This window comes from Eucalyptus grandis, chromosome 5, assembly GCF_016545825.1.
Source record: "Eucalyptus grandis isolate ANBG69807.140 chromosome 5, ASM1654582v1, whole genome shotgun sequence".
Classification (NCBI taxonomy): Eukaryota; Viridiplantae; Streptophyta; class Magnoliopsida; order Myrtales; family Myrtaceae; genus Eucalyptus; species Eucalyptus grandis.
In genome coordinates, this window is record NC_052616.1 from 35,455,004 (window position 1) to 35,469,420 (window position 14,417).

Below are 14,417 nucleotides of genomic sequence, written 5' to 3' on the forward strand. Positions count from 1 at the left end.
GGCATGGATTATTCAAAAACTCTCTCTCTCTCTCTCTCTCTCTCTCTCTCTCTCTCTCTCTCTCTCTTTCTCTGTGTAAATGACGACAAAATGTGACAACGCGATGCCTGGGGTGGGTGGACTATGAACAAGAATCACTCGTACCCTCCACGGTTGTCCCTACAGTTTCGCATGTCCGGACATGCACGAATTGGTTGCTCATATCTCTGTATAGAACATGGAATTGGGAACCAAATTTTCCACCTTAAAATTCACGAAGGAGAATTTTCGTTTGGCTGATTATGAATCAGCCTATATATATTCATCTATAGCGTCGCTATTTCATCACATCCACTTCAAAATATTACAGCGAGAAGAAGAAGAAAACACATTCACGCGAGAGAGTGCTCACGCTATGGCTTTTACGCTCAAGAGTGATCTCATCATCTCCCTTGTTCTAATTCTTGGCGCTTGGGCGTGGCATGCGATGTCGGTCCGCCCGTTGCACGATCCCACCATTGCTGAGCAGCATGAGCAATGGATGGCCAATTATGGCCGGACCTACAATGACCTACAGGAGAAGGCGAAGCGCCAGGCGAGTTTTGCAAAGAACTTGCAGTTCATTGAAGATTTCAACAAGTCCGGGAATCGGTAGGTCTCAACCAATTTTCAGACTTGACCAACGAGGAGTTTGTCCGAAGCCATACTGGGTACTTGGCACCCAAGCAATCTAAGCCCGCCAAAATAACGTCCTTTAGCCATCAAAATCTGACTGGAGATGTTCCTGATAACATCGATTGGGTAGAGAAAGGTGTCGTAAACGCGATTAAGTACCAAGGCAACTGTGGTAAGTACAAACGTTATGTATGCATCCACCATTGTTTTACCCAATAAACAAGTAGGTATTTCACGGCCTATATGTACTTCTCAAGAATTTAAGCATATGTGCACCAACCTATCTGAAATTTTCTCTAGGCATCTACAATTGTGAACAGAAGTGCTTCATCTTTTATAATGGGTTTGATAAACTCTTGATAACTGTAATAGTTTATAACAGCTTTTTGGATGTTGTTTCGCCCAAATTTGAGGTGCTATAGTTAAAAATATGTGTAGCAACACATTATAGCACAACCACCGTGTAACACAACTAAAACACAGCCACAATTGTACCAAACAAATGCTTACCATATCGTAACGAAAGGTCAGGCACCGATGGCAACAAAATTATGGAAATAATGTAATTTCACATGCTTATAACGTGAACAAATATTATGTAGGATCCTGCTGGGCATTCTCAGTCGTTGCAGCAGTAGAAGGGATCGTGGGTATCACCAAGGGTACACTGCCGGTACTCTCCGAGCAACAGCTAATAGATTGTGATACCACAAACTACGGCTGCAGAAGCGGTAACCCAGACAATTCTTTCGACTACATTGTCCAAAACCAAGGAATTGCGTCCGAGGATAGCTATCCATATGAAGGAGTGGCCGGGACCTGCGATGCAACAAAAGCAGCAGAACACGCGGCACAGATCGAGGGTTTCACGGATGTCCCGTCTGGTGAGGACGAGCTCATGAAGGCAGTTGCGCAGCAGCCGGTCTCAGTCATAATCTCAGCAGGCTGCCAAGAGTTCCAGAGCTATAGTGGAGGCGTGTTCAATAGTGAATGCGGCCAGCAGCTAGACCATGCAGTCGTCGTGGTTGGGTACGGGACAAGCGAGGAAGGAACCGACTTCTGGAAGATCAGGAACTCGTGGGGCGAGCAATGGGGTGAACGCGGTTACATGAGGATTCAAAGAGGCCGTGGTAGTTCTGAAGGAATATGCAGAGTCGCATCGAAAGCTTCTTATCCAACTGCATGAGAGTACTAATTACAACATACATAAACCCATCACATGGGTCATGCGATTATAAGTTGATGTCTGTTTTGTTACTTATATTTCATGTGTTTTTAGCAATCGTTGTGTACTTGTACGAGGCTACTTTCTAGCCACTAAATTATATGCTGGACTACGAATTAATGTCCGGAAAATATTAATCAACTTCTTATTGAATGTTCGATTTTCTTTGTCTCTAGAACTCATACCCCATATATAAAATATTTGCAATTTATTGGGCTTTGAACATGGCCCAACCATAATGGGCTTGACCCAAGCTTAACCCATTTCTATTTGAAAGTTATCCTATCTGAAACAAGTCAGAGAAGTGAATCGAAAATCCTGAAACTTTAGAGGCTTTCTTTTTCCCTTTAGTGATAATGAGTACAAAGTAATTTGTGGATTGCCTTGGATTAAATGTCGTGTGATGGAAGAACAATAAATATATAGTGGTTTTGAACCACGTCGCTCGAGCTAGGAGAGATCAAGATATAAATGTAAGAACCTCATTTTGATAACTATCTCCAAAATTTACAGCAAAAGAATGGAGCGCTTAAAACGGCACTTCATGCCATTTATGGATTCCAGAAAGGACCTCGCGGAGGTAATTAATGGAGGAGGATGACAATTTGTGAGTTGATTGAGGCAACATGACAACTAGTGCCCTGTACGGTTGTTCCTGGAGTTTCGCATGTCCGGACATGCACGGCTTTGTCACTCGTATCTCCGTATTGAACATGGAACTGGGAACAAAAATTTCCACCTTAAAAATTACGTAAGAAGATTTTTTCGTGGCATGATTACAAAGTACGACTATCACAAGCAAGTCCATATAAAGCTAATGATATATATGTGTGTGTGTGTGTGGTCTAGAGTAGGTATTTCATCATTCACTTCTGAGTATCACACTGAGAAATACTCCATCCGGCTTACACTAGTACTGTGACGACCCCAACTCCATCTCCAACTCCATCTCCAAGTTCTTGAGCGGCTAGGGTTATTTTCACGATGTTGTAGGCTCGTTGCCGTGCCGATTCTTTTTATCTTATTATCATACACATGCGGAAACGTGAACAAATAACTTCACGGAACAAACAATAATTGTAAGGCTAGGACATACATCACACTAACACATTGACTTTTATTATAAAAATACTTTTACAAGCCCTTTTCTCTACGGGCCCTCTTTTCTTTTTACATCACAATACAAGTTTTCCACATTGGCCAAGGAAAATCATATCTCCTCTAGCGTGACTGCAACTCCTAAAGCTAACGTGAGACTTACATGCCTACAAGACTGAAAGATGAGAGGGTGAGTTTTGGGAAAGTCAATAAGTAAAATTCCTAAATTATCTACTAAAAAAGCATCTCATCATCGAAACCTAGCAAGTACAACACTCGCAAACAATATCCATGGCAGATCAATAGCAAACTTTTTGTTACCTTCGACTACATGTAGATGTTCATCGCAACATGCTTCAATACATACTTACCTTTGGCTTATCAATAAATATATCAATATATCATACTTATGCATAACCGGCACCCATGCAAATTTATTTAGCGTCGTCTTAGCTCGACTAGGCCCTTCCGGCTGAACCAAGGCTTCCAACTTCTTGGAAAATGAATCCCATTTTAAAATGCAATTTATATGATGCATGGAAACGTTAATGCAAATGCATAATGCGAAAGAAAAGAACGTACCTACAGCTACTTACCAGTCAGTGCGGCAGAGTATCTTAAGGTACATAATAAATCTCCATTTACTCCACAAGTACCCAGCTTTCACTCATGTTCCTTGAAGAGTCTAACAGGTGATAGATTAAAACATCTAGACTGAGAAGAACAATCACATCCAAAGTGAAATGTTCAACGAAAATAATTAAGACATCCAGATTCAGACTAAGATGTCAAGATTTTTTTTACTTGAAATACTTAGATCTAGACTAAGGTATAACAAGAAAGATCAAAAAACATTCATATCCAAAGTGAAATGTTCAACGAAAAAAATTAAGACATCCAAATCCAAACTAAGATGTCAAGCTTTCGAACTCAAAATACCTAGATCCAGCCTAAGGTATAATGAGAAAGGTCGAAAAACATTCACATCCAGAGTGAAATGTTCAACGAAAAGAATTAAGACATCCAGATCTAAACTGAGATGTCAAGACTTTTTTGATATACCTAGATCCAAACTAAGGTATAATGAGAAAGGTTGAAAAACATTCGCATCTAGAGTGAAATATTTAACAACAAGAATTAAGACATCCATATCCAAACTAAGATGTCAAGATTTTCCAAACTAAGATGTCAAGATTTTTGTACTCGAAATACCTAGATCCAAACTAAGATATAACAAGATAGACCGAAAAACATTCACATCCAGAGTGAAATGTTTAACAAAAGTAATTAAGATATCCAGATGCAGACTGAGATGTCAAAGGAACCTACCTAAAATACCTTACCTTTAAGGAGGGTAGAGTGATTCAAGATAGTTAATGTTACATGTCCAGGACCTGTACCTTTATACGGTCGCCCAGAATGGCAACAAGACTTTGTAAGGAAACTGCTTTCCTAGCACTCGTACCTTTCTACAGTCGCACAGTATGGCAATGTTTGGTCCTGTCTAGGACCATACCTTTCTACGGTCGACTTGATAAATGAAATTGATTTTACAAGACCCCTACCTTTCTACGATCGCCTGTTAGAGAAATAACTATTGTTTGTGACTCGTACCTTTCTACGGTCGCTTAAACGAGGATTCACTTTCCATGACCCATACATTTCTACGATCGCCTAAATAAGAAATCACTTTCCAAGATCCATACCTTTCTACGGTCGCCTGAATGGGGAAATTGTTTTTCCAGAACCCGTACCATTCTACAGTCGCCGAAGCTGAGGTTTTGCTTGGCTAGGACCCGAACCTTTCTTCAGTCGCCCAGCATTGCAACATAGATCATTTAACCAAGACCCTAACCTTTCTTTAGTCACCTTAACCAAACTGAATATGGAGAAAACCCTTTGGGGGACAGCTCAATTGAGTGTCAATATATTCAAAAGGGAATACATGTGTAATGACAAGTATTTAAGGTATGGATAGAGATATACTTACCTGGTAACATCTCTGCTCCTAAGGGATATGTCTCCTGCAAGGTCAAATTAATGAGGTAACTCTAGGTTACAAAAGCACACCATGTCGATGAAAGGGAACTCATGCCATGTCAATGAAAATGACTTTAGGCTATGCAAGCACGCTAGGTCGATAAAAGAAATCTAAGCTATGGAAGCACGCCAGTTCGATAAAAGGGACTCTGGGCTTCAAAAGCACACTAGGTCAGGAACTCCGGGCTACGAAAGCACACCAGTTTGATGAAAGGGACTCTATGCTACAAAAGCACGCCAAGTCAGGAACTTCGGGCTATGGAAATACGTCGGGTCTATTAAAACGGACATCGGGCTATGAAAGCATGCAAAGCCAATGAAAGGGCTTTGGGTTACCAAAGCATGCCGGGTCAATATAAAGAAACTCTGAGTTACAGAAGCACACCGATGGGCTACAAAATTACGACCGGTCAATATAAATGGACACCGGGCTATGAAAGCATGCCGGGTCGATAAAGAAGGACTTTGGGCTACGAAAGCACGACAAGTCAATATGAATGACACCGGGCTACAGAAGCACGCCGGGTCAATAAAAAGGGCTTCGAGGAGCAACTTGAACATCAAGTATTACTCGGTTTTCAAGGAAATATTTCCTGTCAGACATGATTAGAGCAAAAACTAATATGCATTTATCAAAGAGGTAGACAATCTGAGCTACTTTAAAATGCACATTTCAAAATTCAGTGAGGCTTTCATCAATTCCATCAAGGTTTATACATAATGACTTTACCATATTTGCATCACCCAAATTTCCACATGAGAGAATTGTCGTTCAAGACAATGACATGGATTTCTTAAGAATACTAAATGAGAGACTTTCAGTTAGAAAGGGCTTTCATTCACTCTCATTCAAAATGGATATTTTGTGAGAATTGCTTAATCTCACCATCATCATATCGACAAGGGTCCGAGTATTCTCGCAAGTAGTACGACCTTACCAATTTAAGAGGTCTTTCATGAGGACCGTAATGTGGGCTTGGTCAATGGCTTAACAAAGGAGATTCTGTGAGTCAAGGCAATTGAAAGAACAATTCTTTAATCATCTCCGGGTTTACAAGTCAAGAACCCTACAAAATAAGAAAGAAATAATCTTGCCCGCACTTCTTCAAGCAATGCTTTAAACACGTAAACCCCTATGTTAATTCAAGTGCCATAATCTGAAAATACTTTGTAAGGGACATAACATAGGCTAGGTTTATGAATTGAGAAACAAAAGATTGTTAGGCTCAAAGATGTGTAAAGGGTGAGAGCTGATGATCATCTTGGCATTGCCACCAATTATCTTTTTCACCATCGGGGATTGCCTTCATGAAGTACCCCATTGATTGTAAAAACTCAGCATTTGAGTTCTTTGAGTATTGCTCCATTGGGATTCAATTCTTGCAATAGACAATCGCCTATCTTGACTCTCTTTTTTTATTCATGGGTATTGGCCTTGCTTTTACCAGACACACTACTTTTTCATGCCCCTTAATTCTATTTTGATTTCAATTCTTGCGCATATGCGTCAAGCAATTACACTTTGAATGACACTCCAACTTTCAAGGGTCTTAATCTGCATTTTGCCTTGCCCTAGTGTGGGGGATGATCACCATCTGGGTTTAAAGAAACGAAATTGCAGGCTCAAGTGGGCTATGCAAAGGATATGAGTGTATATGATAAAGAAAGAAATGCTCTTTGTCATCCTAAGGCACTTAAATTACTGCATAAATTCAATGTAATAGTATGACTTGAAGATTAATGCAAGTGAGAGCAAGAAATTTCTTTTCATTTTCCTCACCTCATGATGCCGTCTTACCTCCAACTTGCCCCAATGTGGGGTGGTTCTTGACAGGGGTAAAAAAAATTTCCATAAGTGTATGAGGCTCAAAAGGGTTAAGCAATGGATCGCTTGTTGTGTTTGGGATAGATAAATGAATTGCCCCTCATCATTTCAATCATCGTACATTTTGCGAGAGAGCTCTTTACCTTGCAAATATGGAGCTTCTTACACTCATCTCATAAGTGTATAAGTAGAGGACTGTGTATAGGATAAAGCTCGCATTTCATCATCCCGACACGTCTCATTTAACATGCTTGATCCATTCCACATCATTCATTGAATTAGTCCATCTTGATGTTTTTTAGTGGAATTGGTGGACTAAACATGTAAGAGTCATCATGCAAGATCCTTAGTAGCTTTAAGCATGAAAAATTGCAAATTTCAAAACAAACAATTTACCACACTCAAAAAATGCTTTCATAAGTATGAAAAACGTGATTTTGAGTGTTCATTCAAAGAATTGTTTCCAGGAGGGGATTGTCTCAGGAATGGGTGTTCTTGGATTGTCCCTGAAAATCCGCTTTTGCCCCTGCACAAGAGAACATGCATGAATAGGATACCATGCAACATCAGAGTAAATTCAAATTGCACAACCATTTTGGCTCGGATCGAGATTTTGTCTCAGTCATAACACTACGAGAATCTGTAGTGCCCCAATTAGTCATCTACAAGGAAAAGAACAGAGTGTCAATTCCAAAATTAATTATATTCGTGAACACAATGTATCCATTTCATCCAAGATGGATGATCCTCTTTTGACCTATTCCATCATTTTCTCAAGGAAATGAGAAACTTCATTTGGCTTTCGAGAATGACATCTCACACAAATTGTAATGAGATATGTCACACATCACAGTTTGGAATCTAGATGATCTTCTTTTGACTTGCCATCGGTTTCTTATTGATGTGCAAAGAAATCGCTCAAGACAAGTAAGATGATAAGTAGTGCTTAATGTCTTCTTCACTCTTAGGAGATGTCATCAAGATCGGCTAGGAAATGATCCCTTGCCCCCACATCTATTTTTCCTTCGGATGTATGTTCCCAAATCAACAGGCCCATTATCACTAAAAATTGATGCGTTATTTTCAAACGCCTCTCTGTTATGCTCTGAGACATGAAGTAAATGAGTTAGAAAAACAAACAAGGATAACATAATGCATGCTTTTGGAAATGACTTCAAAAATGATTTTTTTTTTTTAGGAATATTTTGGATGAGGAAGCATGAAGAAGCCCAGTCCTCAGAATTTCTCCATGGATGATATTTTCTTTTCATTGTTGGATATCGTCACCGGGCTGGTTTGGTGTACCCCATCATATCCTCAAAACAAAACTTATAATTTTATTGATTATCATCAATCGAATTACATTTATTGGAATGTGATGTTTAAGCACAGAAGAAATTGAAATCAATCCCTAAAAAGTGATAAGAATTCCCACGCAGGGGAAGGTGCATGCCCCTAATTAAATGAGGAAATCGAACTACTTAGGACCATGAATCATGTGTACTTGAATTCTTCACCCTCCTTGATCTTGTGATGTGAACCCTTCAGGTCAGATATTCTTCCCTCTAGATATGTCACTAGTCTCTTCATGATGGCATCAAATTCAGCTACCTCAGGGAAAATGAGACGGTTCAAAAAGTCTTCTTGGCTCTCTCCTTGGAGTCGCAATTTCTCATCAAAAATATATTGCAACACTTTTGCTTGATAAGATTAGCTCTTTTTGATCCATCATTTTAGCTCTCGATCATGAACGGATGGGTGAGCAGGATCGCTCCATAATCACCTAATTCAAATGAATGGGAACATATACGCATGAGGTGTAAATAGAAAGTTAATCCATGATAAATGATCTAATCAACTTTCCCATTTTTTTTCATTTTATTCATGAAAAGTTCGTACAAGAAGGGCATTTCTTAAAAATGGACTAGGAAAATAAAGATAGACATCCTAGCAAGACCAAATTTCCTAGACATGAATTGAAAACAAATTCTCCAATTTTTTTTGCAAATGATTCATTGCATGGCAATTTCTTCATTTCATTTCTAATAGACAAATGAATTAGATCAAACGACTAACCTAGATTATCATGGATGGACCAAAAGTATAACAAAGTAAGTAAATTGCATAGTATAGGGATAGACAACTTACTTCATTTAAGGAAAAATCAATGGCAATCACATAAACATGCACATGAGATGTGAGGCTAGATTTCTACTCTAGACAGACTTAGCAAAGTGAAGCCACAAGGATGATCGGACTAGCCGCGGGCGTGCGAACTAAGTCGAGTCCTCATGACTTAGCCTTGGTCAAAGAGCCAACTTGGGTCGCGGGCATGCGGACCAAGGTGGGTACTCGTGACACCAAAAAAGAAACTTCGGGATTGAGATGGGCAACTCATACCACGGGCATGCGGTCGAAGTGGTATACATCTTAATACCATCCTAGATGATCCTATGCGGCCCAAGTCTAGCGGCAGGTTGTGTGCAAAAGTGTAATGTAAATGCATAAGCATACACAACAGTTTATCTCAAACAACACTTCATATATGCAAATAAACCATACATTCTTACACCTGCCTGCAAAACAAAGGTTAGCAAATATTTATCCATGATCACTTTAAATTTTCATGTTTTGAGATTAAAAAAGTAAAAATATTTCATGAAAGAATTTTCATGTCTTATACTCTCGCACCTTACGTGGCTCCCACCAGCGTAGAACTAGGTTATTGGAAGCTCTAGTTTTATTTCAAGTAACGTTTGAGAAATTAGATTGTGATCAGCAGGTTTAAAAGAGTCCGTGGAAGGTAAGCATCATCTCGCAATGGGGTAAAGGAAAGTCCGATGTGGCCATTATTACATATATTACGTGATATGCCCTCATTCTCATATCTATGTTAAAAATCGCAGCATAAAGTAACTCGATGGTGTGATTGACATGGATTATTCAAAACTCTGTCTCTCTAAGTGGTGACAAAATGTGACAAAGCCTTGCATGTGGTGGCCTACGAACAAGATCCTCGTGCGCTCCACGGTTGTCCCTAAGTTTCGCATGTCCCGACATGGACGGATTTGCCGCTCATATCTGCGTATAAAAGAAAATCATCATTTGCCTTGCACTTTGTATATGCACATTTATCATGACTAAGTCTCCCGTAGCATTAGTTCATTTGAAGATACCTATTTTAACACCGTTCAATTTCCTTGTGCTTTTGCTCATGGGGGTCTTGTCCTGGCGCATTATAATATTACCTTGCATTAATTTTACCTGATACGGCTCGGGTTGTTTCTTATACTTGTTCAAATAATTTATTTGATTATTATTCATTGTTTTATTTTACGCGGTATGGCTCGGGCAGTCATCAATACAATTATGGATTGACCACTCTAGATTTGCATGTTTAGAGATAAAAATAAATAGAAATAAAAACATTGCATGGAAGAATTTCCCCATTAGAGAAGAAGCACCGCCAACAAGTATTAGCTAAAACTAGTGAAACAAAGTCCCCAAAGTTGAAATATCTACTTTGTAAAAGCAAGGTGGACTCTCGCACCTTACGTGACTCCCACTAACATAGAAATAGGTGAGTGACGGTTCTAGTTTTATTTCAATTAATGATATTTGAGAAATTATATCGTAGCCAGTAGCGTTTGGGAGAGTCTGTTATTCTATTATGAAGTAAAGGAAAATCTGATATAGTCATTAATATATATATATATACAGAGGTTGTATGTAGACATCCATGTCAAATATAATGCTCTCTTTCGCATATCTATGTGAAAAATCAAACCTTTAAGGAATTCGGTGGCGTGCTCAAACCAGCACGACACGCTCGGCATGGATTATTCAAAAACTCTCTCTCTCTCTCTCTCTCTCTCTCTCTCTCTCTCTCTCTCTCTCTCTCTCTCTCTCTCTCTGTGTAAATGACGACAAAATGTGACAACGCGTTGCCAGGGGTGGGTGGACTATGAACAAGAATCACTCGTACCCTCCACGGTTGTCCCTACAGTTTCGCATGTCCGGACATGCACGAATTGGTTGCTCATATCTCTGTATAGAACATGGAATTGGGAACCAAATTTTCCACCTTAAAATTCACGAAGGAGAATTTTCGTTTGGCTGATTATGAATCAGCCTATATATATTCATCTCTAGCGTCGCTATTTCATCACATCCACTTCAAAATATTACAGCGAGAAGAAGAAGAAAACACATTCACGCGAGAGAGTGCTCACGCTATGGCTTTTACGCTCAAGAGTGATCTCATCATCTCCCTTGTTCTAATTCTTGGCGCTTGGGCATGGCATGCGACGTCGGTCCGCCCGTTGCACGATCCCACCATTGCTGAGCAGCATGAGCAATGGATGGCCAATTACAGCCGGACCTACAATGATCTACAGGAGAAGGCGAAGCGCCAGGCGATTTTTGCAAAGAACTTGCAGTTCATTGAAGATTTCAACAAGTCCGGGAATCGGACCTTCCAGTTAGGTCTCAACCAATTCTCAGACTTAACCAACGAGGAGTTTGTCCGAAGCCATACTGGGTACTTGGCACCCAAGCAATCTAAGCCCGCCAACATAACGTCTTTTAGCCACCAAAAGCTGACTGGAGATGTTCCTGATAACATCGATTGGGTAGAGAAAGGTGTCGTAAATGCGATTAAGTACCAAGGCAAATGTGGTAAGTACAAACGTTATGTATGCATCCACCATTTTTTTACCCAATAAACAAGTAGGTATTTCACGTCCTATATGTACTTCTCGAGAATTTAAGCATATGTGCACCAACCTATATGAAATTTTCTCTAGGCATCTACAATTTTGAACAGAAGTGCTTCATCTTTTATAATGGGTTTGATAAACTCTTGATAACTGTAATAGTTTATAACAGCTTTTTGGATGTCGTTTCACCCAAATTTGAGGTGCTATAGTTAAAAATATGTGTAGCAACACATTATAGCACAACCACCGTGTAACACAACTAAAACACAGCCACAATTGTACCAAACAAATGCTTACCATATTGTAACGAAAGGTCAGGCACCGATGGCAACAAAATTATGGAAATAATGTAATTTCACATGCTTATAACGTGAACAAATATTATGTAGGATCCTGCTGGGCATTCTCAGTCGTTGCAGCAGTAGAAGGGATCGTGGGTATCACCAAGGGTACACTGCCGGTACTTTCCGAGCAACAGCTAATAGATTGTGATACCACAAACTACGGCTGCAGAGGCGGTTACCCAGACAATTCTTTCAAGTACATTGTCCAAAACCAAGGAATTGCGTCCGAGGATAGCTATCCATATGAAGGAGTGGCCGGGACCTGCGATGCAACAAAAGCAGCAGAACACGCGGCACAGATCGAGGGTTTCACGGATGTCCCGTCTGGTGAGGACGAGCTCATGAAGGCAGTTGCGCAGCAGCCGGTCTCAGTCATAATCTCAGCAGGCTGCCAAGAGTTCCAGAGCTATAGTGGAGGCGTGTTCAATAGTGAATGCGGCCAGCAGCTAGACCATGCAGTCGTCGTGGTTGGGTACGGGACAAGCGAGGAAGGAACCGACTTCTGGAAGATCAGGAACTCGTGGGGCGAGCAATGGGGTGAACGCGGTTACATGAGGATTCAAAGAGGCCGTGGTAGTTCTGAAGGAATATGCAGAGTCGCATCGAAAGCTTCTTATCCAACTGCATGAGAGTACTAATTACAACATACATAAACCCATCACATGGGTCATGCGATTATAAGTTGATGTCTGTTTTGTTACTTATATTTCATGTGTTTTTAGCAATCGTTGTGTACTTGTACGAGGCTACTTTCTAGCCACTAAATTATATGCTGGACTACGAATTAATGTCCGGAAAATATTAATCAACTTCTTATTGAATGTTCGATTTTCTTTGTCTCTAGAACTCATACCCCATATATAAAATATTTGCAATTTATTGGGCTTTGAACATGGCCCAACCATAATGGGCTTGACCCAAGCTTAACCCATTTCTATTTGAAAGTTATCCTATCTGAAACAAGTCAGAGAAGTGAATCGAAAATCCTGAAACTTTAGAGGCTTTCTTTTTCCCTTTAGTGATAATGAGTACAAAGTAATTTGTGGATTGCCTTGGATTAAATGTCGTGTGATGGAAGAACAATAAGTATATAGTGGTTTTGAACCACGTCGCTCGAGCTAGGAGAGATCGAGATATAAATGTAAGAACCTCATTTTGATAACTATCTCCAAAATTTACAGCAAAAGAATGGAGCGCTTAAAACGGCACTTCATGCCATTTATGGATTCCAGAAAGGACTTCGCGGAGGTAATTAATGGAGGAGGATGACAATTTGTGAGTTGATTGAGGCAACATGACAACTAGTGCCCTGCACGGTTGTTCCTGGAGTTTCGCATGTCCGGACATGCACGGCTTTGTCACTCGTATCTCCGTATTGAACATGGAACTAGGAACCAAATTTTCCACCTTAAAAATCACGTAAGAGGATTTTTTTCGTGGCTTGATTACAGAGTACAGCTATCACAAGCAAGCCCATATAAAGCCTATATATATATGGTCCAATGCAAGTATTTCATCATTCACTTATGAGTATCACACTGAGAAATACACCATCCGGCTTACACTAGTGTTGTAGCGACCCCAACTCCATCTTTAGGGTCTTGAGCGGTCAGGGTTATTTTCGCGATGTCCTAGGCTCGTCGCCGTCCCGATTCTTTTTTATCTTATTATCATGCACATGCGAAAATGTGAACAAATAACTTCCTGGACAAATAACAACTAGAAGACTGGCACATACATCACACTGAACACGCTAACTTATATTATAATAGTACTTTTACAAACCCCTTTCTTTACGGGCCCTCTTTTCTTTTTACATCACAGTACAAATTTTCCACATAAACCAAGGGAAATCCTATCTCCTCTAGCATGACTGCAACTCCTAAAACTGATGTGAAACTTCCATGTCTACAAGACTAAAATATGAGAGGGTGAGTTTTGGGGAAACTCAGTAAGTAATATTCCTACTTCTCTACTAGGAAAGCATCTCATCATCGAAACATAGCAAGTACAACACTCGCAAATAGTGTTAATGGCATATCAATAACAAACTTGTCGCTACCTTCGACTACATGTAAATGTCCATCGCAACATACTTCGATACATACTTACCTTTGGCTTATCAATAAATATATCAACATATCATGCTTATGCATAACCAGCACTCATGCAAATTCATTTAACATCATCCTGGCTCAACCAAGCCCTCCTGGCTCAACCAGAGCTTCCAGCTTTTTGTTGGGCTTCTTGGCTCAACCACAGCATCTCGGCTTGACCAAGGCTTTTTGAGGCCAGCTTCCCGAGGCTTCCGGATTCAAAACCCAAGCATCCCGGCTCAACCGAGGCATCCCGTTCAATGAACGAGGCATCAACACCAACGTTGTGTGGCAACAAGCACTTTTTCCTCTTTAAGTGCATGCACAAATGCATCACACAAATCGATTCTTATCTTTTCTCTTAGCCAACAAATATATGGCCCGAAGGCGTGCTCATTCAGTCGTGTGTGTCATGAA

At 40.1% G+C, this 14,417-nt stretch overlaps 2 protein-coding genes across 2 annotated transcripts; both read left to right on the forward strand.

The window, feature by feature from the left end:
* Positions 1-394: 394 nt before the first annotated feature.
* On the forward strand, positions 395-2,039 carry LOC104446992 (zingipain-2). Its single transcript, XM_039313642.1, has 3 exons — positions 395-468; positions 609-826; positions 1,257-2,039. Exons 1-3 carry the CDS (start codon positions 395-397, stop codon positions 1,838-1,840), a joined length of 876 nt encoding a protein of 291 aa, XP_039169576.1. The 3' UTR covers positions 1,841-2,039.
* An 8,986-nt stretch (positions 2,040-11,025) lies between these two features.
* On the forward strand, positions 11,026-12,732 carry LOC104446993 (zingipain-2). Its single transcript, XM_010060782.3, has 2 exons — positions 11,026-11,519; positions 11,950-12,732. Exons 1-2 carry the CDS (start codon positions 11,078-11,080, stop codon positions 12,531-12,533), a joined length of 1,026 nt encoding a protein of 341 aa, XP_010059084.2. The 5' UTR covers positions 11,026-11,077; the 3' UTR covers positions 12,534-12,732.
* The last annotated feature ends 1,685 nt before the right edge of the window (positions 12,733-14,417 follow it).

Coding starts and splice junctions, on each gene's coding strand:
- LOC104446992 (XM_039313642.1), top strand. CDS start 395: ATGGCTTTTACGCTCAAGAGTGATCTCATCATCTCCCTTGTTCTAATT. Junction 469..608: donor GCTTGGGCGTGGCATGCGAT/GTCGGTCCGCCC, acceptor AGTTCATTGAAG/ATTTCAACAAGTCCGGGAAT. Junction 827..1,256: donor TAAGTACCAAGGCAACTGTG/GTAAGTACAAAC, acceptor AATATTATGTAG/GATCCTGCTGGGCATTCTCA.
- LOC104446993 (XM_010060782.3), top strand. CDS start 11,078: ATGGCTTTTACGCTCAAGAGTGATCTCATCATCTCCCTTGTTCTAATT. Junction 11,520..11,949: donor TAAGTACCAAGGCAAATGTG/GTAAGTACAAAC, acceptor AATATTATGTAG/GATCCTGCTGGGCATTCTCA.